Genomic DNA, 26,088 nt, shown 5'->3' with positions numbered 1-26,088 from the left:
TGGAAGGGATTAGAGCGATCTTTTCCTCTCTCCATGGAGACAACATTCTCACCACTGCATCTACATGTATCGTACGGCCAGTTCTTTTCATAAAGACTGCAGGCTGGTTTTATTACCTACCTGAGAAAATTCTAACAGGATGGCTTCTGACTATTTTAAGCCATTAGACTTTCTCTAAATGTTTTAAAGATGTCAGGCTGTTTTTATTTCTGGACATTTAAAAGGATTGGAATATATCGATCTCTGAAACAGAATCAGTGGTTTCTTCACAACCCCACAGAACTGAAGGATGGTCTTGATAGTTGTTTCTAATTTGTTTCTCCATCTCTAGTCAATATTAGAAAAGTCATGATTTTTTTTTTTTACCACTTCTCTGATGAAGAAACAGAGTGTTTCAGGAAAATGGACCAACAACTGAGTAAGAAGTGAGCCTTAGTGGAAATCATAAAAAAATGCCTGAGAATATATTTTTTATTATGAAATCAATAAATAATCAAATCTTAGGAAACTGACCTCTGAGGGTACTTAATATTTTCTAATTTACCAAATCACTAAATTGTATGTAAAATTTTCCAGAAGCATTTACATAAATGGTGGCTAATTTTTAAACATCACTTTTTAAAATGTTCCTTACAGAGAGAGGCCTCTTATTTTCCTGATGAACTGATTTCAAAGTAACCCTTCGAATTTAGCAAGGTCTTAAATTTGTATAGCTATATTAGAACTTTTCAAAATATTATTGAATAAATTAGTTGTTTTTTTTTTATATTAGTACAATGAAGTGTAAATGAGAGCTTTATTTATACAAACTTTTTTCTGCGTGTCACAGGATATTAAATGGCCAAAAGCTGAAGTAAGAGTCCCCATACTGTGGAGGCTCATCTACAGAAGACCTGGCAGCGGGTAACCAAACTATGCCATAAGAGAAGGTACTTAAACCAAGAAAATTAAAAAACCCAAAAAGGCCCCATGTCCCATGTTTTACCTCTCATTCTCTCCACCCAGGCCCTGAGGAACCAGGAGCCTGTGCAGGACGAAGTGGGGCAAGAAGAGCAGAGATGAAGGCCACACAGCCTCTCTCAGCTGCAGGTTTTCAAGACAAGGTCAGCCTTGAACTGAGGGAAGCAGAGAAGCACTGACTTGGAAGATGGGGGATGGGAATTTTGACTTAGATCAGATGAACTTTTTAATAACTGAATATGAGACTCAAAATCTGTGACAGATCCCTGAGATACAAACTGGAGATGCAGAAGAAAGAGCTAACAGAACAGGTTTGAAGGGGTGATGGGAGAGACACAACTGTTTTCCTGATGGTCCAGCCTATTCCTTAATGTGTGGGACTCTTTGTCATCTATTATATTCAGTTTTAGGCAATGGAGATATCTGAGAGCCACCTAAATATTAAATATTAAATCAAAGTTACAGTATGAAGCAAATATTTTTGGTCTCCAGTTCGTTTTTATGCTTACATAACCTCCTTACATTGTCCATAAAGTCCTATGCAATTGAGCCCCTGCCTGCCTCTCTGGCCTACCAAGGACCATGCCTCAACTCACTCTGCTCCAAACACACTTGCAAACTCTTCCTGACCCCAGAACCCTTGCATATACCTTTTCTTCTGCCTGGTACACTCTTCTCCAAATTATTATTAAGAAAAAGGTAGGAAAATCTCCAGTTATAAATGTGGATTCATCTATTTTTCCTTTCAGTTCTATCAGTTTTTCTTTTAATATATTTTGAAGTATTATTATGACATGCATAATTCTTTTAGTATTGTCATATTCTCTTGATTCATTGGCATCTTTTTGATTATGAGATGATAATATTTATCACTGGTAATATTCTTAGTTCCAAAATTCATTTTTATACTAATATAGCCACTTCAGCTTTGTTTTTTAATTAGTGTCAGCATGGAGTCCATCAAGTCAGTGATGCCATCCAACCATCTCATCCTCTGTCATCCCCTTCTCCTCCTGCCCCCAATCCTTCCCAGCATTAGGGTCTCTTCCAATGAGTCAACTCTTCGCATGAGGTGGCCAAAGTATTGGAGTTTCAGCTTCAACATCAGTCCTTCCAATGAACACCCAGGACTGATCTCCTTTAGGATGGACTAGTTGGATCTCCTTGCAGTCCAAGGGACTCTCAAGAGTCTTCTCCAACACCACAGTTCAAAAGCATCAATTCTGCTGCGCTCAGCTTTCTTCACCATCCAATTCTCACATCTATACATGACCACTGGAAAAACCATAGCCTTGACTAGACGGACTTTTGTTGGCAAAGTAATGTCTCTGCTTTTAAATATGCTATCTAGGTTGGCCATAACCTTCCTTCCAAGGAGTAAGTGTCTTTTAATTTCATGGCTGCAATCACCATCAGCAGTGATTTTGGAGCCCAAAAAAATAAAGTCTGACACTGTTTTCACTGTTTCCCCATCTATTTCCCATGAAGTTATGGGACCAGATGCCATGATCTTAGTTTTCTGAACGTTGAGCTTTAAGCCAACTCTTTTGGACAGGAAGGCCTGGAGTGCTGCAATTCATGGGGTCGCAAAGAGTCGGACACGACTGAGCGACTGAACTGAACTGAACTGAACTGAGCATCGAGTATTTTTTCTTATATCCTTTTCCGAGTAACGTTGCTGTGTCTTTATACTTAAGGTGGGTGTCTTATTGACAGCAAATAATTGAATCTCACCTTTTCTTTTATCTAACAAGAGCATTTCTGCCTTTTAGACCACTGACATTTAATGCAATTATTGATATGACTAGGTTTAAGTGATCAATTTCTTGGTTGTTGTTTTTCTCTATGTTTCTCCCTTCTTCTGGATTTACTGAATATTTTTAAAATACCTTCTATATCATTTTATTAGGTGTATTTCTTGCTTTTTTTGTGCCTGATTTACCTTATCAAATTCTTTGTTCATTACTGTTCAGTTCATTTCTATTACCCTGGTACCTGGAAAAGCGGCTCAAACTTTGTTGAGGTTCAATAAACTGTTGTTGAACAAACTGATAACAGAGCTAAGAAAAATACCAACTTGGGGCTCAAGATATGGGATGTTTTGGTTAACTGAATTTCTAATCAAATAAGGATTATTCAGAAAACTATATGCTTCTGCTCTTTTTTGGCTTGAGATGTTTTCTAAAATGCAGTCATTGGCTCTTCATGCTTACAAATTTAGTGTACCGGAAGTAACTGTTTGGTACCTCCTTTTCATCTTTCTGAACATCTGTGATGTTGATGTCTGAACACAGAAATGGCAGAGAAGGTACAGAATGGAATAAACCTTTACAGAGCTCAGGATGCACCCTGGAAGTTACTTATTTAGTTTCTGTTTTTTGAAGAAAATCTTAATGTGGCATGCTTTCTCTATAATCCACCTTTGTCCTCAACACAAAGAGGGGGAAAAAATTCCTTCAGTTATTGAAGACTAAAGCAGTATACTTACTGTATGGATAAATAGAGTAAGAGGGAAAAATCATTTCTGTGTTGGACTCATAGAAACCACTATAGGATTTTAGAAATGCAATCGAATCAAATGGGATTACAATAAGAGTAGTAATGCACTAGTAAATGTTGAAGGCATAATGCAATTGCCCACACACTTGAATGCAGTCAGGGCATGATAAGTAGACTAAACAATGCATTACAATAGCTCCCACAGGGCTACACTTCTTTTGTGGTATATAAACAAAACATGACCCGTCTTTGCTTTCATGGATTATTTCCAGTTTATGACTCTTTAGCAAAAACTATTCTGACAATGTGAAAATAAATTGATTACTCTAATAATTAAATGATGATAAATGGCATATAATTATAAATAACCATTCCTGTAGAGATAAAGGACACTCACAAATTTAAATTGTACCTTGTCTGATCCAAAGCTTTAAAAAAGTAATTAATAACAAATATAGATCACCTTCTAAATCTGCAAATCCTGGTACAAAGAGAACCCTCTGGAACCTGGAAAAGTTCAAGTAATCAGCTGAACTAGCATTTTCTCTGTAATCACAGCAACGATGAGCATCACTCGCCAGTCGGTGTTCTCACAGAACTTCTAGAAGATGGATGAAGGGATAACAAACAGAGTTCTGGAGCATCTGTCTCTTTGGGGCTTATTTCTCCTGCATGATTGGGTCCTATTGGTGTGACTGTACATAGTACTTATACTATATTTATTTTAAAATCGGCGCTAAGCTGGGGGGCTGGGGGCATATGTGCATACGCATACATAGACCTACAAAAGAAAGTACACAGGACTGCAAGCCTCCATTTATTGATAACAATATAGACCACCTCCCGATAACCACTGAACTCCTAATCAAACACACGCCAGGTCCCAAGCTGCTCTATATTATAACCACCTACACCACCTATTCCTTCCTGGCATAGTCAGGCAGGCAACAGGAAAAAAGCAAATACTCAGATTTGAAGTCAACAAAGAGATCCCTAACTTCCTATCTGTGAACTCACTAAATGACTCTGAAGTAGGGAAAATAAGAGTTAGCCTTTTGCTGAGGCCTAGAAAGCACAGGGCCGCTGAGGCCTGGAGTTCTTAAGAGGCTAGAATCGGTCCTGGCTTTGTAACCTGGTATATGACTTAGGGGGGCGGGGGGTGCAAGGCAAGGCAGCCAGCACGCGTCGATACATGCATGGATGTGCATGTGTTCTGGGCAAAGGGCTGCACGCCCAGGGTACTATGAACAGCCCTTTGCTTTGAGGGCTCACAGTCTGGCTGGACCCAGAGGACAGCCTTGTCTTGGTCCTCACAGACTGCACAAGGCTGGTTCACCCACCCACTCATGTCAAGACTGGAGAATAAAGGCCTTCCTTGCTCATCACTGGATCACTACAGTTTCTTCTCATTTTGTGACCAAGGGTGGCCCCAAGGACTACCCGGTCTCCTAGCCCTTCCAAGTCTGACACTGCCCAGGAGCCTCCACAGCCTCAATGCACTAGTGCTGAGGGCTTCTGCGTCAGAACAGGCGAAGAAACCCCACAGGTCCTGAAAGAGGACTCAAAGAAACTGGATGGAGTCTCACTAATGGAGGACATGACAGAAAACAGTAAGGAACAGACGGATGCAAATTCTCAAAGTGATGTAGCTAAAAGAAAAAATATTTACTGAAACTAACATTTTTTTAACTTTTAAAAAAATCTTAAAATAACTTTTATTTTTTCTTTCAGTTTTGAGATATAATTGACTTTTTTTTTAAAGTTTTAAAATTTGATAACTAACTGAAAGAGAATATTCACTACCAAGAACAAAATAAGTAGTCTGGAACAGGAGTTGGCAAACTTCCTGTAAAGGTCAAGTTAGTAAATATTTTTGACTTTGTGAGCCATATGGTCTCGGTTGAAATTGCCCAACTTTGCCATCGTAGCATGAGAGCCGCCATAGATAATACACACATAATGGGTTTGGCTGTGTTCCAATACAAATTTATTTATAGAAACAGGCAGCAGAGTGGTTTTGGCAAGCAATTTGAAGTTTGTAGATCCTTGGTCTAGAAGGTCAAATAAAAAATCTATCACAACACAGGAGAAAAAATGAAAAAGAAATAGATCCAGATACAAAAATGAATAGTCTTCCTCTATACTAACCTTTTAACTTTTAAAAAATAAAAACCAATTCCATACATGATAGCAGCAACAGTTATAAAACCCAGAAAGGAAACTGATAAATATTAATTCTACATTTTAAAATTAATGTTTAAACTTTAGCTAACATATAAAATTCCAATCCAAATGCCAACATAGATTTTAGGAGAAATGGAAGCAACTATTTTAAAGTTCTTATGGAACAGGACATCAGAATTGCCCCCTCAAAATTGCAAAATAAAGAATAGTGAGGGGAGATTTTGCCCACCAGATATAACCATATTATAAACGCACTGGTGACGTGCCCATGAAGCCTGCCCTGCCTATAGCATAACTAGGAGAAGAAGTAGACAAGAAACGTCAGCTGATACACACGGAAGGAAACGAACATGTGAAAGTTGCAGAAACCTTGCCAGAGAAGAGAGTCTGGTAGTTACATCTGCTTCTAGTAGCAGAACAGATGAAAATTACCTCCAGAAGGAGCGTCCCCTCCTGCATGTGGAAATACTGAAAACAAGTCTGATGCTTGGGCACCAGGGCAATGAAGGGAAAGGGCTGAGAAGTCAGCAGGAGTGAAGATGGAGGTCTTTGGAGACATCACTTCTGCAGGAAGGGAGGTGACCTGGAGAGTCACATCCCCTGGATGCTTGATGGTGAAGAGAAAAAAAGAAGCAAGCAAAAGAAATTAAGAGTCCTTTGAGAACAAAAGAGATTCACAAAATCAGAAGACACACCCACACCTCCCTCTCTCCCCCAAAGGCACCATTTATTAAAGAAACTACTCTTCTCTGTACCAAGAAGACACACACAAACTGAGAAACCCAGTGGGCTCTCACTGCTGCCCGCACAGTATCACCAGCTACTGCTGGGCACAGCCACGAAAACATAAGACATTTCAGGAGAAAGAGAACAAGGCAGGCACACGTGAAATCAGTCGATGCTAAAGAATTTCTAGTGATGAAAAGAAATTCCAACTATGATTCTTTTCAAGTTACACTGAATGTTCCAACCGTTATTTAACCGTATTTCAGAAGTACAAAGTAGACACAAAAGAAAAACAAAACAAGAAACCTCAAATAATAAAGGTAGAAGATTAGTTCCTTTCTGAAAAAGGCAGAAGGAAGCTACCTGAGTCATTACACACCTGTCTCTTTGGTGGGGGGTGGGGGTTGCTGTAACAATACAATGACTAGAGAAAAGAGGCGGTAACAAATCCATTAGAGATAGAAATCTCAAAAGAACACCAAACTATCATTCTTCTGAGCAATTATTTCAAACTTTTTAATGACTGAATTCTCTAAATTGGAAAGCATTTATTCAAATAGTTCTGAGATCTTTTCCATCTACATTTGAGACAGTTTTCCACTGTGATTCTTTCTTGAACACAATTCCTATTTACTTTTAAAATTAAGAGATATACAATGTCCAAGGTGTCTCTCAATTTCTAAAAACTTAACACTTGAAGTTCTTTCAGGGAGTTCCATCATATATAATCTAGTTGCTAAGCAACAGGATTCTTTCAGAGCTATAATCACAATAGATAAGGAAAGGATCTGAAAGGTACATTGTAAAATTCTTCAAGTAAAGACAGAATCATATAGCTCACTCTACTTAATTGATTCCAAACAAATTCCCAATGCCATAATTGTTTTTGGCAACATTTTAGGTGACATTAATGAAAGGAATATGATGGCGTACTTCTACTGATGGTAACTAAAACACACAAAATATAGAATACTAGAACTTCATTAGAGTCCTTTTTATTAATACAATTATATTAAATGCACCCACTTTGGCATATGTCAATTTAAATAAGGGAAAAACATTTTCTTTTCCTGTTATGTACTGTGACCAATGATATTATGATATCAAGACTGCCATTCTTGTAAGGTTCAACATCATATTTCACATCAGGTCTGTGCAATTAAAAGAGCAGATGTCCTCAAACTTTTCCTCCAAAACTTTTGCTCTACTCTTTCCAGCCATTTTGGAGGATGATCTCAAATGAAAAATGTTAAAATATAAGTATGTTAACTGTAAGTTGCCTTTATTTATTTCAAATGAATAAAATAAATATATACATGGAGCAAGCTTCAATTTCTTTTTCTTTCATTGTTGGAAGATTTCTCCAAGAATGAAAATGTTAATATTTTGACTGGCTTTTGGCAATCATTTTTGAAGACTTAGGCTTTGGAGATAGTGATTTGGAATCTGAAGACGTGAAGGATGTGTTTTCTCAACACCCAAAAATGATGTGTTGAGAAAAATATATAAACAACAACAAACAACACCTCTCACAGTCAATTATTTTTCTCTCCAGCCTCACTTGTATTAACAATCCTTCAGTAATGTTGAAGAAGCTGAAGTTGAATGGTTCTACAAGACCTACAAGACCTTCTAGAACTAACACCCAAAAAAGATGTCCTTTTCATTATAAGGGACTGGAATGCAAAAGTAGGAAGTCAAGAAACACCTAGAGTAACAGGCAAATTTGGCCTTGGAGTACAGAATGAAGCAGGGTAAAGGCTAATAGAGTTTTGCCAAGAGAACGCACTGGTCATAGCAAACACCCTCTTCCAACAACACAAGAGAAGACTCTACACATGGATATCACCAGATGGTCAATACTGAAATCAGATTGATTATATTCTTTGCAGCCAAAGATGAAGAAGCCCTATACAGTTAGCAAAAACAAGACCAGGAGCTGACTGTGGCTAACATCACGAACTCCTTATTGCCAAACTCAGACTGAAATTTAAGAAAGTAGGGAAAACCACTAGACCATTCAGGTATGACTTAAATCAAATCCCTTATGATTATACAGTGGAAGTGACAAATAGATTCAAGGGATTAGATCTGATAGAGTGACTGAAGAACTATGGATGGAGGTTCGTGACACTGTATAGGAGGCAGTGATCAAGACAACTCCCAAGAAAAAGATATGCAAAATAGCAAAATGGTTGTCTAAGGAGGCCTTAAAAATAGCTGTGAAAAGAAGAGAGGCAAAAAGCAAAAGAGAAAAGGAAAGTTATACCCATTTCAATGCAGAGTTCCAAAGAATAGCAAGGAGAGATAAAAAAAAGCCTTCCTCAGCAATCACTGCAAAGAAATAGAGGAAAACAACAGGATGGGAAAGACTAGAGAGATCTCTTCAAGAAAATTAGAGATACCAAGGGAACATTTCATGCAAAGATGGGCTCAATAAAGGACAGAAAAGGTATGGACCTAACAGAAGCAGAAGATATTAAGAAGAGGTGGCAAGAATACACAGAAGAACTGTACAAAAAAGATCTTCATGACCCAGATAATCACGATGGTGTGATCACTCACCTAGAGACAGACATCCTGGAATGTGAAGTCCAGATGGCCTTAGGAAGCATCACTATGAACAAAGCTAGTGGAGGTGATGGAATTCCAGTTGAGCTATTTCAAATCCTCAAAGATGATGCTGTGAACGTGCTGCACTCAATATGCTAGCAAATTTGGAAAACTCAGCAGTGGCCACAGGAAAGGTCGGTTAGAAAAGGTCAGTTTTCATTCTAATCCCAAAGAAAGGCAATGCCAAAGAATGCTCAAACTACAGCACAATTGCACTCATCTCACACGCTAGTAAAGTAATGCTCTAAATTCTCCAAGCCAGGCTTCAACAGTACGTGAACCATGAACTTCCAGATATTCAAGCTGGATTTAGAAAAGGCAGAGGAACCAGAGATCAAATTGCCAACATCTGCTGGATCATCGAAAAAGCAAGAGAGTTCCAGAAAAACATCTACTTTTGCTTTATTGACTATGCCAAAGCCTTTGACTGTGTGGATCACCACAAACTGGAAAATTCTTAAAGAGATGAGAATACCAGACCACCCAACCTGCCTCCTGAGCAATCTGTATGCAGGTCGAGAAGCAACAGTTAGAAGTGGACATGGAACAACAGACTGGTTCCAAATTGGGAAAGGAGTACGTCAAGGCTGTATTTTGTCACCCTGCTTATTTAACCTATATGCAGAGTGCTGCTGCTGCTGCTAAGTCGCGTCAGTCGTGTCTGACTCTGTGCGACCCCATAGACGGCAGCCCACCAGGCTCCCCCGTCCCTGGGATTCTCCAGGCAAGAGTACTGGAGTGGGTTGCCATTTCCTTCTCCAGGGCATGAAAGTGAAAAGTGAAAGTGGAGTCGCTCAATCGTGTCCGACTCACTGACCCCATGGACTGCAGCCCGCCAGGCTCCTCTGTTCATGGGATTTTCCAAGCAAGAGTACTGGAGTGGGGTGCCATTGCCTTCTCCATATGCAGAGTAACATCATGCAAAATGCCAGGCTGGATGAAGCACAAGCTGGAATCAAGATTGCTGGAAGAAATATTAATAACTTCTGATATGCAGATGACACCACCCTTATGGCAGAAAGTGAAAAACTAAAGATCCTCTTAATGAAAGTGAAAGAGGAGAGTGAAAAAGTTGGCTTAAAACTCAATGTTCAGAAAACTTAAGATCATGGCATCTGGTCCCATCACTTCATGGCAAATAGATGGGGAAACAATGGAAATAGTGAGAGACTTTACTTTTTTGGGCTCTGAAATCACTGCAGATGGTGACTGCAGCCATGAAATTAAAAGATGCTTGCTCCTTGGAAGAAAAGTTACAACCAACCTAGACAGCATATTAAAAAGCAGAGACATTACATTGCCAACAAAGATCCGTCTAGTCAAAGCTATGGTTTTTCCAGTAGTCATGTATGGATGTGAGAGTTGGACTATAAAGAAAGCTGAGTTCCGAAGAATTGATGCTTTTGAACTGTGGTGTTGGAGAAGACTTGAGAGTCCCTTGGACTGCAAGGAGATCCAACCAGTCCATCCTAAAGGAAATCAGTCCTGGGTGTTCATTGGAAGGACTGATGTTGAAGCTGAAACTCCAATACTTTGGCCACCTGATGTGAAGAACTGACTCACTGGAAAAGACTCTGATGCTGGGAAAGATTGAAGGCAGTAGGAGAAGGAGATGACAGAGGATGAGATGGTTGGATGGCATCACCGACTCAATGAACATGAGTTTGAGTAGGCTCCGGGAGTTGGTGATGGACAGGGAGGCCTGGCGTGCTGCAGTCCATGGGGTCACAAAGAATCAGACACGACTGAGTGACTGAACTCAACTGAGGTGCCTCCAGGTAAAGGACATACTTTGTCATTGGAGCCTGACTACTGCAATACCTTATCCTTTAAAATGTGTACCATTTATGATAAGATTGCAACATGCTTGGAACATTGTTTTCTTCATAATTACTTTGATCCAATATATTCATATAGGAAAATGCAAACTACCCTCGGAAGAGCGCCTCATGTTGCTCCAACCCAGACATTCACCCAATGAGCCTGGTGCCTGCTGCTCTCTGCTCCTTGCACACTGAGTAATCAACTTGCTGCCTTTTCTGGGCCCGTGTTTATAGAAAAAAAATCACTTGTATCACTTAAATGATATTTGCTCTCTAAAAATATGATGCTTTACTCAGTAATAGGATATGATTCATAAGTTGAGAGACTAGACTTGGTAAAAAAAAAAAAAAAAAAGTGACCTCAATGGAAAGGCTGAAATAGAGAATTATCTACTCAAACTCTAATGCCCTTGAAGATGGCAACAGAAAAAAATAATCAAAATATTGATCAGAAACAGTCTTCTTTTCTACCAAAGCAGCCATTTTCCATCATTCAAAACCTTTTCACTCCTCAAAGGCTGCCTCTGCCAGAAGGAAGGAGGAGATAGTTACATCTACAGCTCCCTTCCAAATAAATAAATACAATGCCAATCACTTTCCACCTGTTCCTCAAAAAGGAAACGTGTGTGGAAAAGGGGCTCCCAAAAGTATCTTCCTCAAAGAAACAACAAGAAATACAGTTAATTAGGCCACTGACCTTCTTGTATCAAAGTCAGAAACTAACAATGGGTTAGTAGGAAATTAAGACCAACTTTCCCAAGAAGGACAACTAAAAATACCAAACACTGAAAATCTCCTCTTAAAGCCTCAAAGCAGGATCAATACTATGAGGAATTACCAGGCCCAATTCTAGAACATTAGAACCCAGTTGGGTAGATGTACTACCAGGAGTATTTGCTGATTTAATCTAAAGAGCTGTGAAACCAAGCCCCTTATTTTAACAGTTTCAGGGGGAAATGAGGACTAATATAAAAGCCAAGGGCCACCACAGGTGGAAAATGTCATGAACCATGTCCCGCTCATCTGTGGCCCCAACGGGCTACAAATGGGGGAAGGAGTAAACCACCCTTGGGCAAACTCACAGGCAGTTTGCATCAACTCAGTCGTCCAGGGACTCTCAAGCCTGAGGCTCAGATTAAGCCAGTCACCACCACAACCCCCTACCCTTGGCAGAAGTGAAAGAAACGCTCTGTGAAGGATAACCAGGCATATGTGATGATTTAAATGAGAACCAACAGCAACAACAGGAACAGAGATACTGAAATGAGCAGTTATGGACCTCAATGCAACTGTACTTACAACATTCAAAGCAATTAAAAGCAAAGTCTGAATTTTCAGTAGGGAATTGAAAATGGTTTTTTAATGACTTGAGAAAGAACCAAATAAAAATTCTAGAATGAAAGAAAAAAAAGAATCAAAATCTATAAATCAGTGGAAGGATTTAACAGCTGATAAGACATAATTGAACAGAGAATTAGTAAATCACAAGATGTCAGAAAAACTATGCAGAATGTATCACAGAGAGAGACACAAAGATGAACTTGAACTTGGAGTTCAAGGAGATGAGTGAGAAGTTGAGAGAGAAGCATCACGTAAGGAGGTCACAGCTGAGAATATTTTAGTAAAAGACATCAATCCATGGACTCAGAAGAACTTAAAACTCTCAAGCAGTATAAATAAGAAGAAACCTATACCTACGCATTTCACAGTGAAATTGCAGAAAATCAAAGAAAATCTTAAGAGCCAGCCAGAGGGAAAATTATAATGACCTTCAAAGAAATCCTCAGAGTAATACTTCTCAGCAGCGATAAGAGAAGCCAGAGATGATTGGATGACACCTTCCCCTTGACAGTACTGCTGAAAGAAAACAACTACCACACTAGAATTTCATGTGCAGCAAAAACATGCGTCAAGAAAAAAGGTGCAAGCAACCTCAGTGTCCATTGACAGATACATGAATAGAGAAGTGGTACATACATACAATATTACTCAGCCATAAAAAGAAAGAAATAACATCATTTGAGGAACAAGGATGGACCTAGAGATTATCATATTAAGTGAAGTATGTCAGAAAATGACAAATATCATATGATATCAATTATATGTGGAATTTAAAAAATGATATCAATGAACTTAATTAAAACAGAAACAGACTCATTGACATTGAAAACAAACCTATAGTTACCAAAGGGGAAGAGGAGGAGGGATACGTTGGGAATGAGTTTAACAGATGCACACTACCATATACAAAACAGATAAACAACAAAGGATTTACTGTATAGCTATAGTCTGCATTTTGTAACAAACTATAATGGAAAAGAATTTTAAACATATATATGCATATATATACATATAACTGAATCACTTTGCCATACACCTAAAACTAACACAATATTGTATTCAGTTCAGTAGCTCAGTCGTGTCCAACTCTTTGTGACCCCATGGACTGCAGCACACCAGGCTTCCCTGTCCATCACCAAATCCCAGAGCTTACTCAAACTCATATCCATTGAGTTGGTGATGCCATCCAGCCATCTCATCCTCTGTCGTCCCCTTCTCCTCCTGCCCTTGATCTTTCCCAGCATCAGGGTCTTTTCCAGTGAGTCAGTTCTTCACATCAGGTGGCCAAAGTATTGGAGTTTCAGCTTCAGCATCAGTCCTTCCAATGAATATTCAGGACTGATTTCCTTTAGGATGGACTGGTTGGATCTCCTTACAGTCCAAGGGACTCTCAAGAGTCTCCTCCAGCACTACAGTTCAGAAGAATTAATTCTTTGGCGCTCAGCTTTCTTTATAGTCCAACTCTCACATCCATACATGACTACTGGAAAAACCATAGCCTTGACTAGACGGACCTTTGTCAGCAACGTAATGTATCTGCTTTTTATTATGCTGTCTAGGTTGATCAAAGCTTTTCTTCCAAGGAGCAAGCATCTTTTAATTTCATGGCTGCAGTCACCATCTGCAGTGATTTTGCAGCCCCTCAAAATAAAGTCTCTCACTGTTATCCATTCTTTCCCCATCTGTTTGCCATGAAGTGATGGGACCAGATGCCATGACCTTAGTTTTCTGAATGTTGAGTTTTAAGCCAACTTTTTCACTTTCCTCTTTCACTTTCATCAAGAGACTCTTTAATTCTTCACTTTCTGCCATAAGGGTGGTGTCATCTGCATATCTGTGGTTACTGATATTTCTTCCAGCAATCTTGATTCCAGCTTGTGCTTCATCCAGCCTGGCATGATGATACTCTGCATATAAGTTAAATAAGCAGGGTAACAAAATACAGCCTTGACATACTCCTTTGCCAACCTAGAACCAGTCTGTTGTTCCATGTAATGAAGTAATATTGCATTACTTCAATTTAAAAAAAGAATTAAGGTGTAATTACTTCAATTTAAAAAAAGAAAAAAAGAATTAAGGTGTAATAAAGATATTATTAAATGAAAATAGTCTGCCAAAGAAGACCTGCACCAAAGGAAATAAGTGTTCAAGCAGAAGAAAAATGTTTCCAGGTGGAAGAAATATAAGAAGGAACAACAAAAATGGGACATGTGGGTCACCTTAAATAATACTGCCTGCAGAATGCAGTGTCTCATGGGGTTTACTACATACTGGGAAATACAAGACCACACAAAACATACAAGACCACAACAGCATGTAAGACAAAAGGGAGATGAACCTTCCATACTCTTGGAAGCATGAGCCATGCTGATTCACTTCAGACTTTGATAAGTTACAGGTGCATGTTCTATTTTCTCTGGTAAGCAGGAAAAGAAACATACTTGGGAGAAGGAGGGATCAAATAGTGTTTTTTTTTTTCCTAAGTAATCCACCTAAAAGAAAGGAATGAAACATAAAAGAGATGAGACAAACAGAACAACACACACAAAAAAGTAGATTTAGACCCAAATATAATCAGTGATTACATTAAAGTATAAATAGAATAAAAGAAAATTGGTATGGAATCACAGAATGTTACAATTCATGGTGGCTTTAGGGATGGCAAGCCACTCCACCATTCTTGCCTGGAGAATTCCATGGACAGATAAGTCTGGTAGGCTATAGCCCGTGGAGTCGCATGGAGTTGGACACAACTGAGCGACTAACACTTGAGTTACTCTAAATTTCAAAGTCCCCCTCACTCTCCTGTTAACCCCACAGCTATCAGGATAACATCTAAATTCCTAATCCCATTATACAAACAAAGAAATCAAGGCACAAGTTAAACAGCAAACAAATGGGATATGAACCTCAGCAGTCCGACTCCAAAATCCATGCTCTCGGCTGCTATTGTTGGACAGCTTCCCCAATTTTCAAAACCTCTGTAAGAATCCATATTGTGGCTGAATGATGCTACTACAGGTGGCTACTTAATCAACAGTATCTATATCATGTACTTTTATACCTGGACCTAGAAAGAAAACACCTCTCACGATGTTCAGCCAAAATCCATTTGCAGAATCATGGTATGTCTCCTCTAGCCCTTCGCACCCTCTCCCTGCACCTGTCGGGAGGAGGCTTGGTGGTTCAGGAAACCAGGCTTCTTCTCTGGAGGTGTCAGGGAAGCTGGAACCCACCAGGGACCCCGCTGGAGAAGTCAGGACAGGAAGGCTGTAAGGAGGTTGAGACCTCCCATGCCCGACTCAGGCTGTGGACCATGGAGACGGAGCTGTCGCTGGGCGGGCAAGAATGCGGAGTTACTCTCACATGGGAGAGCAAGAAACCACCTCTGCTTTCGCTGAGAGAGCCGAGCTGATGGAGAGGGGAAGGCATACCACGACCTCAGGACGACTTGCTCTTTAAGCCTCAAAGATGGACGTTTTACCAGGTCCCCCCTCCACAGGCAGCTCGGGGGCAGGAGAAGGGCCTCCCTCCCCTCTCCCCTGAATCCTCAGAGAGGAAATAAGGGGAGAGGGGTGACTGAGCCCCGTCAACAGTGAGCAAGGATTTCTGACTCATGTTGACCTTGTTTCCATTCCCAACTTTAAAAGAGAAAAACCTTGAACAAGTTATTTTACCACTGTTTATTAATTTGTATCTACCTCACAAAGTTGCTATGAAGACAAAAATACAACCAGCCCACCGAGAGAGCCCAGGGCAGAGCCTGACATAGCCAGGCAGACGAGAAATGTGAATTTCTTATACTGCCTTCCAGTTTGACGAGAAAGAAGTAGCTCACGAGTATACACTTTTCCACTTAAATATTAATTTCACTGTGTTGCTTGTGCTTATGCTGTTTTCTTGTTAAGACAGAGGCAACTAAGAAAAGCAGTAATTATATATCAGGGATGTGTGCACATAACCTGACCAACAGAAGGAACCCCTGTATACATCTTCTTATACAAGTCCTGCACCAGCCTGTACCTGCTGCTTTTGTTTTCACAAACCTTCATGTTTTCCAGGAATCCAATCCAAGCTTGCAGACTCTGTAGCCAAATGACTTGTTCTGTGCTGGAATGCTTGCCCCCCCAAACTTAGTTCCTCTCATTTTCATCAGCGGAGAACGAAGTGCTTCTAAAGCAGCATGCTTCAGGTGACCAAGACCAAGCAGCCTTGACAGCTGCAAAGTCTGGATCCTGCCAGTGCCTTCCCCAGCTCTTCTTACTCTGCCTAGTAACTGCTGCAAATGTGGCAAGCTGCAGCCCACACACTTCTGAGACATCCACTACTTCAGAAAATGCTGGCAGGTAAATTAAGGACAAAGAAAAAAACCTCTAAATGCTCCTGATTCCTCTTTCTGTTACAGCACCTTGCTTTGAGCTCTTTTTGGCCACCTGCTAGATATGACAAACATGGGTCAGAGAACCTGAACTGTGTCCTGAAGTTTAAATGGGCCTGCCAAAGAGTCACAGGCTTATGCTGGGGTTCAACTCTGCCACTCAAAATGCTGTGTGGCCTTAGACCACTCGTTCAAACTCTCTGAGCCTAAATTTGCTTAACTTTCACAATAACATAGCAGGACTATGAGAATTAAGTGCATGACTCAGTTCAGTTCACTCGCTCAGTCATGTCCAACTCTTTGCGACCCCATGAACCCCAGCATGCCGGGCCTCCCTGTCATCACCAACTCCTGGACTTTACTCAAACTCCTGTCCATTAAGTCAGTGATGCCATCCAACCATCTCATCCTCTGTCGTCCCCTTCTCCTCCCGCCTTCAATCTTTACCAGCATCAGGGTCTTTCCCAACGAGTGAGCTCTTCGCATCAGGTGGCCAAAGTATTGGAGTTTCAGCTTCAAAATCAGTCCTTCCAATGAATATTCAGGACTGATTTCCTTTAGGATGGACTGGTTGGATCTCCTTGCAGTCCAACGGACACTCAAGAGTCTTATCCAACACCACAGTTCAAAAGCGTCAATTCTTCAGCACTCAGCTTTCTTTATAGTCCAAGTCTCAGATCCATACATGACTACTGGAAAAAACCATAGTCTTGACTAGACAGACATTGTTGGCAAAGTAATGTCTCTGCTCTTTAATATGCTGTCTAAGTTGGTCATAACTTTTCTTTCAAGGAGCAAGTGTCTTTTAATTTCATAGCTGCCGTCACCATCTGCAGTGATTTTAGAGCCCCCAAAATAGTCTGTCACTGTTTACATATCTATTTGCCATGAAGTGATGGGACAAGATGCCATGGTCTTAGTTTTTTGAATGTTGAGTTTTAAGCCAACTTTTTCACTCTCCTCTTTCACTTTCATCAAGAGGCTCTTTAGTTCTTCTTCACCTTCTGCCATAAGGGTGGTATCATCTGCATATCTGAGGTTATTGATATTTCTCCCAGCAATCTTGATTCCAGCTTGTGCTTCCTTCAGCCCAGCATTTCTCATAATGTACTCTGCATTTGCTTCCTGACCTGCATACAGATTTCTCAAGGAGCAGGTCAGGTGGTCTGGTATTCCTATCTCTTTCAGAATTTTCCACAGTTGATTGTGATCCACACAGTCAAAGGCTTTGGCATAGTCAATAAAGCAGAAATAGATGTTTTTCTGGAACTCTCTTGCTTTTTCGATGATCCAGTGGATGTTGGCAATTTGATCTCTGGTTCCTCTGCCTTTTCTAAATCCAGCTTGAACATCTGGAATTTCACATGTTCATGTATTGTTGAAGCCTGGCTTGGAGAATTTAGAGCATTACTTTACTAGTGTGTGAGATGAGTGCAATTGTGCTGTAGTTTGAACATTCTTTGGCATGGCCTTTCTTTAGGATTGGAATGAAAACTGACCTTTTCCAGGCCTGTGGCCACTGCTGCATTTTTCCAAATTTGCTGGCATATTGAGTGCAGCACCTTCACAGCATCATCTTTGAGGATTTGAAGTAGCTCAACTGGAATTCCATCACCTCCACTAGCTTTATTCATAGTGCTGCTTCCTAAGGCCCACTTGACTTCACATTCCAGGATGTCTGGCTCTAGGTGAGTGATCACACCATCATAATTAACTGGGTCATGAAGATCTTTTTTGCACAGTTCTGTGTATTCTTGCCACCTCTTCTTAGTATCTTCTGCTTCTGTTAGGTCCAAACCATTTCTGTCCTTTACTGAGCCCATCTTTGCATGAAATATTCCCTTGGTATCTCTAATTTTTTTGAAGAGATCGCTCGTCTTACCCATTCTCTTTTTTCCCTCTATTTCTTTGCACTGATCACTGAGGTAGACTTTCTTATCTCTCCTTGCTATTCTTTGGAATTCTGCATTTAGATGGGAATATCTTTCCTTTTCTCCTTTGCTTTTCGCTTCTCTTCTCTTCCCAGCTACCTGTAAGGCCTCCTAAGACAGTCATTTTGCTTTTTTGCATTTCTTTTCCTTGGGGATGGTCTTGCTCCCTGTCTCCTGTACAATGTCACGGACCTCTGTCCATAGTTCATCAGGCACTCTGTCTATCAGATCTAGTCCCTTACATCTATTTCTCACTTCTACTGTATAATCATAAGGGATTTGATTTAGGTCATACCTGAATGGTCTAGTGGTTTTCCCTACTTTCTTCAATTTCAGTCTGAATTTGGCAATAAGAATTTGTGGCTCATGATCTGAGCCACAGTCAGCTCCTGGTCTTGGTTTTGTTGACTGTATAAAGCTTCTCCATCTTTGGCTGCAAAGAATATAATCAATCTGATTTCAGTGTTGACCATCTGGTGATGTCCATGTGTAGAGTCTTCTCTTGTGTTGTTGGAAGAGGGTGTTTCCTGTGACCAGTGCATTCTCTTGGCAAAACTCTGTTAGCCTTTTCGCCGCTTCATTCTGTACTCCAAGGCCAAATTTGCCTGTTACTCCAGGTGTTTCTTGACTTCCTACTTTTGCATTCCAGTCCCCTATAATGAAAAGGACATCTTTTTTGGGTGTTAGTACAAGAATGAAATTTTATGGTAGACTTTCTACACAAAAAAGAACTCAATGAAGTTGTTCCTGTTGTAAAAATATGAACCACTACACCTCCTACATATTTGGATACAATTTATTAAGTATTGTTGTCATTGCTGTTGTTCAGTTGCTCATTTGTGTCTCTTTATGACCCCATGCACTGCAGCACGTCAGGCTTCCCTGTCCTTCACCATCTCCTGGAGTTTGCTCAAATTCACATCCATTGAGTTGATTCCATCCGACCATCTCATCCTCTGTCGTCTCCTCTGCTCCTGCCCTCAATCCTTCCCAGCATCACGGTCTTTTCCAATGAGTCAGCTCTTCATAGCAGGTGGCCAAAGTATTGGAGCTTCAGCATCAGTCCTTCCAATGAATATTCAGGGTTGATCTCCTTAAGGATTGGCTTGATCTCCTTGCTGTCCAAGGGACTCTCAAGAGTCTTCTCCAACACCACAGCTTGAAAGCATCAATTATTAAGTATTAGTGGCATCATTTGGAGATATCTGCTTCTGCTATTGAAGATGTGATGACCTTCCCAGCCAGATGCTAGTTATGTCAATGGATGAATACTAAAAATTCCATGTGTATCAGTCAGCACAGGATACCATTACAAAAACCACACTCTAGGTGGCTCCAACAACAGAAAACAATTTTCTCACAGTTCTGGGAATTCCATTTTTAAGGAGCCATCAGATTGGGTTTCTGGTGAGAATCCTCTCCCCAGCTTGCCACCTTCTCACTGTGTCCTCAGATTGCAGAGAGCCAGTGAACTGGTGTCTCATCTTTTTGGGCACTAACCATACTGTGCCAGGGCCCCACCTTTATGACTCATTCAACCTTAATCTCCTTGCTAAGGGCTCCAACTCCAATAAAGTCATGGTGGCTTCAACACGTGAATCTGGAGTGAGGAGGGTGGGGACACAATTCGGCCATAGCACCATGTTTGAGGTGTGAATTTCCAGAGTTTTTCTGGCATAATTAGATATCCCTTTCCCAACAGAGAAGCAGGACTCTGCATGTGCATCTATGGGGCTGACTCAGTGGACATAACCCCCTTGCTTCATCACACTGTGGACATGGGGTCTCTGCCTGTCATGATGTCGTGTAATCAGGTGAGGGAGGTTTTGTCACCCAAAGCCAGTGATCTTGTTGTGGATGGGGAAGAAATCACAGCTCATTAAAAAAACTAATTTAATTTGGGGTTTCATTTTAATTTTTGAGGATATAAATAAAGCATCCCACTCAGTGTATAGCTGTGCTGTCTCTCATGCTCCCATCCAAACAGGAAGTTCCAAGTTTCTCTGCGGGCTTCCCTAGTGGCTCAGTGGTAAAGAACCCACCTTCTAATGTAGGAGACAGGGGTTCGATCTCTGGGTTGGGAAGATCCCCCGGCAAAGGAAATGGCAACCCACTCCAATATTCTTGCCTGAGAAATCCCATGGACAGAGGAGCCTGGCAGGCTACAGTCCATGGGGCTGCAAAAGAGTTGGACACAACTTAGCAACTACCAACAACAATGAGTTTCTCTTTACCTTGGTCAAACAACAATTACTATGACTCCAACCAATATTTGTTGGGAGCTAACCACAAATCCAGTACTTCTTTGGGCCCTTGGGCTCCAGCTGTGAATAAAACAGGCAACAACCCCTGCCCTCATGGAGCTGGCAGTCTAGTGAACACTTATTACCCCTTCACTTTCCATCTCTGCCAAAAATATTCCTTAGTATCAGAGTCAGAGCCAGCTTTCTAAGCCTAGCTGTAACAGGGAGTGTCACTTCACCTCTCCGCACCTCTGTCTTTTCAGCTCTCCAGTGGGGAAGGGCAGGTAAAGTCTAGCTGTGCTGTTAACGCAGACAACATCATGTCAGTAACATGCCTTGGATTTTTCTGTTTGCTTACCTGAAACCTCTTATGTCTCGTACAGCGAGGAGATCAAACAAGTCAATCTTAAAGGAAATCAACCCAGAATACTCATTGGAGGGACTGATGCTGAAGCTCACGCTCCAGTATTTTTGATGCAAAGAGCCAACTCATTAGAAAAGACCCTGATGCTGGGAAAGATTGAGGGCAGAAGGAGAAGAGGGCATCAGAGGATGAGATGGCTGGATGGCATCACTGACTCAATGGACATGAACTGGGGCAAACTTCGGGAGATCGGGACAGACAGGGAAGCCTGGCGTGCTGCAGTCCATGGGGTCACAAAGAGTCAGACATAACTAGGCAACTGAACAACAGCAAGAACCTGAAACTTCAGACTGCCCTGTGTGAGTCCCTGGACAGCTTGTCATGGGGATAGGGGAATAAGGGAGCCAAGCATAGAGGGCAGAAAGGAGCCACCGTCGTCAGAGGCAGGACAGGACTTCTACCTTTACCAAGGGAAATCAAATCTGCACAGAACACTGGCCCCCCAGGGAAGCCATGTTCTAGCCTTGATCCAGGAGAAGGACTCATCCCCAGTGTCATGACACCCTCCCCTAAGATCAGTGTGGTGCAACGCTTCCGGGATTTCATGCGGATGATGATGTTGTGAGCAGAACACCTAGCCTAAAACCAGGCGTGCAGTACCTGGTCCATGAAAGAGAGAGTGATCTATACGCGGGGCAGCTCACACACAGGACTCACCATGAAGCACGGCTCTGTCTCCCCCACTGGACTCAAGGTCATGCCTGGGGCCCCATGGGGCCATTGGGGGTGCAGTCATTGTGACAGGACATGGAGGGAGGTCCAGGTGAAAACCATACAGCTCAGGCTTGGGTGCCAGCACATGACAGCCAACATCACGGCTGGCAGTGGCGGGGAGAGGGGATGGGCGGGGCCTGGAAGAGAGCCCAGAGCTTCACAGAGGGCTGTCCCAGGAGAAAGAGAAGAAAGTATGCCTATGGGCCACCAGGGCCTGTGCTGGAGACAAAGTATCTCAGGAGGCCAAGGAGGCTTCTAATTCTGAGCATGGCGTGCTAGCCAGAGAGACCAAGCTATGGAAGTTACTAGGGCCCTGCTGTGCTTTGCCTAGAGAAAATAAATGTCCACGACATAAGGATGAACATTAATTACCTTTTTTGTGCATTATATTTATATGTAAAGTACTGTTTAAGTGTTTTGCCTATAAATATAATCCTCGTAACAACCTATGAGGTTGGAACTATTATTATACCCACTATATAGATACAGAAATTAAAGCACAGACAGATTAAGTAACTTGCCCAAGGCCACAAACCCAGAGTTTGAGTTGCTCTCACCAGGGAGGACATCACACTGCCCACTATCTCCCTCTCCATTAAAAAGCTTAGTCCCTCTGCTCCACGGGCTCATCACTCTCCAGTCTCCTCCAACAGACCACGAGTGGGCAAACATTTCTGTAAAGGGCCAGAGAGTTATAATTTTTGGTTTTGAGGCCACTTGGTCTATGCAGCAACTACTATAATGTGAGATCAGCCACAGACAATACGTAAATGGATGAGTGTAGCTGTTTCCTTAGAACATTGTTCACGTTCATTGAAACTTGAATTCCATATAATCTTCCCCTGTCAGAAAAATGTGCTTTTTTCAACTATTCAGAAATGTAGACATCTTCCTTAGGTCATAAGTTGTACAGTAACAGGTAGTGTGTTAGATTTGGTCCTCAGCTACAGCTGGCAGATTCCTACAATGGATGCAGTTAAGTGTGGTCTGGGCTGTTCCCCTCTCTGACCTTGGAGGGCTGGGTGGTCTCCACAAGCAGCCTAACTGACAGGAGCCCAGCCTCTCACAAAGGCCCTGATGCCTACTGTATTTATCTAAGATCAGTTATCTTAGATCAATAAGGTAGATCTGTGGATCAAGCGTACAAAAAAAAATTCCATCAAATGACCTGAAAGACACTGTTGTTTTTATATCAATTGAGGAGGAAAGAAAATAGGTAATGGGTCATCACCAGGGAAATGCAAATCAAAAGTTCACACCTGTCGGGATGGCTATCATCAAAAAGAACACAAACAACAACGGAAGGTGAGGATGGAGAGAAAGGGAGTCCTCCTACACTGTTGGTGGGAATGTACAGAGGTTTCTCAAAACACTAACTATAGAACATCATACAACCCAGTAATTTCACTCCGAGGTATGTGTCTGAAAAACACAAAACTCTAATTCAAAAAGCTACATGCGCCCCAATGTTCACAGCAGAATTATTTACAAACTGCCAAGGGACAGAAGCAATCTAAGTGTGCATCAACAGATGAATGGATAAGGATATGGAATATATATACACACAATGGAATACTACTCAGTCATAAAAAAGAATAAAAATTTTTCCATTTGCAACAACACGGATGGACTTGGATGGCACCTTGCTAAAGAAAATAAGTCATACAGAGAAAGACAAATACTGCATGACATCACTTACATGTGAAACTTAAAAAAATACAACAAACAAATGAATTTAAAAAAATGACTCACAAGTATAGACAACAAACTGGTGACTACAAATTGGTGGGGAGGAGGGGCAATACAGGAGTTGGAGAAAAGGGTTATGACAGGATTACATGAAATCATGTATAAAACATGGAAACTGTTAAGCACTGTAGAATGTAAAGAATTTTTCATTTAATAGTAAAAAAAAGAAAAAAACTAAAAGAAAGGTGATGAGAGAGACACAACTGAAGTGACTTAGCACGTACGCACATTATGTAAAATATCTAGAACAGTAGTTAGTGTTCTAAGCACTAAGTTCTATATAAATATCGGTTGCTATTATTGCTGTTGGAATATCAAAGTCTTGACTCTCTATCCAAAATATCAGAGGCCTGCTAGTCCACTTACACCAGTTTGCTTCTGCTAGGAAGCTCGTCTCTATAGCATCTTCACTGCAAGCTGACTTAGGGCAGCCCCTGGGGCCGGGGCGGTACCAAGGTCCAGCTCTTTGGTGTTGCCTCCTTGACCTGGCTTCCATCCCTGTATCTGACTCTCTTTCTCTGCCTGAAGTTGGAGTGCCCCACACTTCAGCCTTATCACAAGCCTGAGCGTGGTAAGTCTCCATCTGTTTTCAGTCTTCCACTCTTGGAGCCGCATGCTGTAGCCCAGGCCTACAGCTGGAGTGCTTCTGTGTCCAGGAGCCCGTGTCAGATGTCAGCCGCCAACAGCACACCCAGCCCCAGTCTAACTCATTCTCACACTCCATCAGACTCCCCCACCTGAATTGTTTCTCGGTCTGCTGCCACCAGGGAGCCTGGATCTCCTTAGACCAACCCTTCCCTTTGCTCATGTGGTCCAAATGGACTCCCCAGCATCCTTGCTATCACAGTAGTGCTTGTGGCGGAGAGTCTTCTTCAGCCCTCATCTACACCCTGCTTCCTGCTTGTAAGCTCACCATTAATCATTTATTCTAGTAAAAGCTGATGCAGTGGTTGTGGTGAGAATGTAGCATGTTACAGGCACTTTGGGAAATGATTGGGTAGTGTCTTAAAAGACACTATTATGCCCCAACCACTAATGCTGAAGAAGCTGAAGTTAAACGGTTCTATGAAGACGTACAAGACCTTCTAGAACTAAGACCAAAAAAAGATGTCCTTTTCATCATAGGGGACTGAAATACAAAAGTAGGAAGTCAAGAGATAACTGGAGTAACAGGCAAGTTTGGCCTTGGAGTACAAAATGAAGGCTAACAGAGTTTTGCTAAGAGAATGAACTGGTCATAGCAAATACCCTCTTCCAACAACACAAGAGATGACTCTACACATAGGCATCACCAGATGGTCAATACCAAAATCAAATTGATTCTTTCTTTGCAGCTGAGGTAGGATAAGCTCTATACAGTCAGCAAAAACAAGACCAGGAGGTGACTGTGGTTCAGATCATGAACTCCTTATTGAAAAATCAGACTTATTCTGAAGACAGTAGGGAAAACCCTAGGCCATTCAGATATGACCTAAATCAAATCCCTTGCAATTATACAGTGGAAGTGACAAATAGATTCAAGGGATTAGATCTGATAGACAGAGTGCCTGAAGAACTATGGACAGAGGTTCATAATGTTGTATAGGAGGTGGTGATCAAGACCATCCCCAAGAAAAAGAAATCAGAAAGGCAAAATGGTTGTCTGAGGAGGCTTTACAAATAGCTGAGAAAAGAAGAGAAGTGAAAGGCAAAGGAGAAAAGGAAAGATATACCCATGTGAATGCAGAGTTCCAAAGAATAGCAAGGAGAGATAAGAAAGCTTTCCTAAGTGATCAACACAAAGAAACAGAGGAAAACAAGAGAATGGGAAAGGTTAGAGATCTCTTCAATAAAATTAGAGCTACCAAGGAATATTTCATACAAAGATGAGCACAATAAAGGACACAGTGGTATGGACCTAACAGAAGCAGAAGATACTAAGAAGAGGTGACAAGAATACACAGAACTACACAAAAAAGATCTTCATGACCCAGATAACGACAATGGTGTGATCATTCACCCAGAACCAGACACCCTGGAGTGTGAAGTCAAGTGGGCCTTGGGAAGCATCACTATGAACAAAGCTGGTGGAGGTGATGGAATTCCAGCTGAGCTATTCAAATCCTCAAAGATGATGCTGTGAAAGTGCTGCACTCAATATGCCAGCAAATCTGGAAAACTCAGCAGTGGCCACAGGACTGGAAAAGGTCAGTTTTCATCCCAATCCCAAAGAAAGGCAATGCCAAAGAATGCTCAAACTACCGCACAATTGCACTCATCTCACACGTTCGCAAAGTAATGCTCAAAATTCTCCAAGCCAGGCTCCAACAGTACATGGAACAAGAACTTCCAGATGTTCAAGCTGGATTTAGAAAGGGCGGGAGAACCAGAGATCAAACTGCCAGCATTCGTTGGATCATCGAAAAAGCAAAAGAGTTCCAGAAAAACATCTACTTCTGCTTCACTGACTATGCCAAAGCTTTTGACTGTGTGGATCACAACAAACTGTGGAATATCCTTAAAG

The 26,088-nt window shown here is 41.3% G+C and overlaps 1 protein-coding gene across 20 annotated transcripts in view; it reads right to left on the bottom strand.

The window, feature by feature from the left end:
• The window catches only part of PDE8B (phosphodiesterase 8B), a 292,972-nt gene that overhangs the window by 196,673 nt on the left and 70,211 nt on the right, over positions 1-26,088 (bottom strand). Inside the window, exon 2 of one of the 20 annotated variants that reach the window (XM_081505919.1) lies at positions 4,426-4,456. The exons of the other annotated variants lie outside the window; for them this stretch is intronic. Coding sequence (XP_081362045.1) covers positions 4,426-4,456 — 31 coding nt within the window. The remainder of the gene's footprint in view (positions 1-4,425; positions 4,457-26,088) is intronic. 20 annotated transcript variants of the gene reach the window in all.

This window comes from Giraffa tippelskirchi, chromosome 7 (genome assembly GCF_054371585.1).
Source record: "Giraffa tippelskirchi isolate mGirTip1 chromosome 7, T2T-mGirTip1v1.2.pri, whole genome shotgun sequence".
NCBI classification, from domain to species: domain Eukaryota; kingdom Metazoa; phylum Chordata; class Mammalia; order Artiodactyla; family Giraffidae; genus Giraffa; species Giraffa tippelskirchi.
Note: the sequence above shows the minus strand (reverse complement) of the source record. Positions and strands in the feature narration are given on the sequence as shown.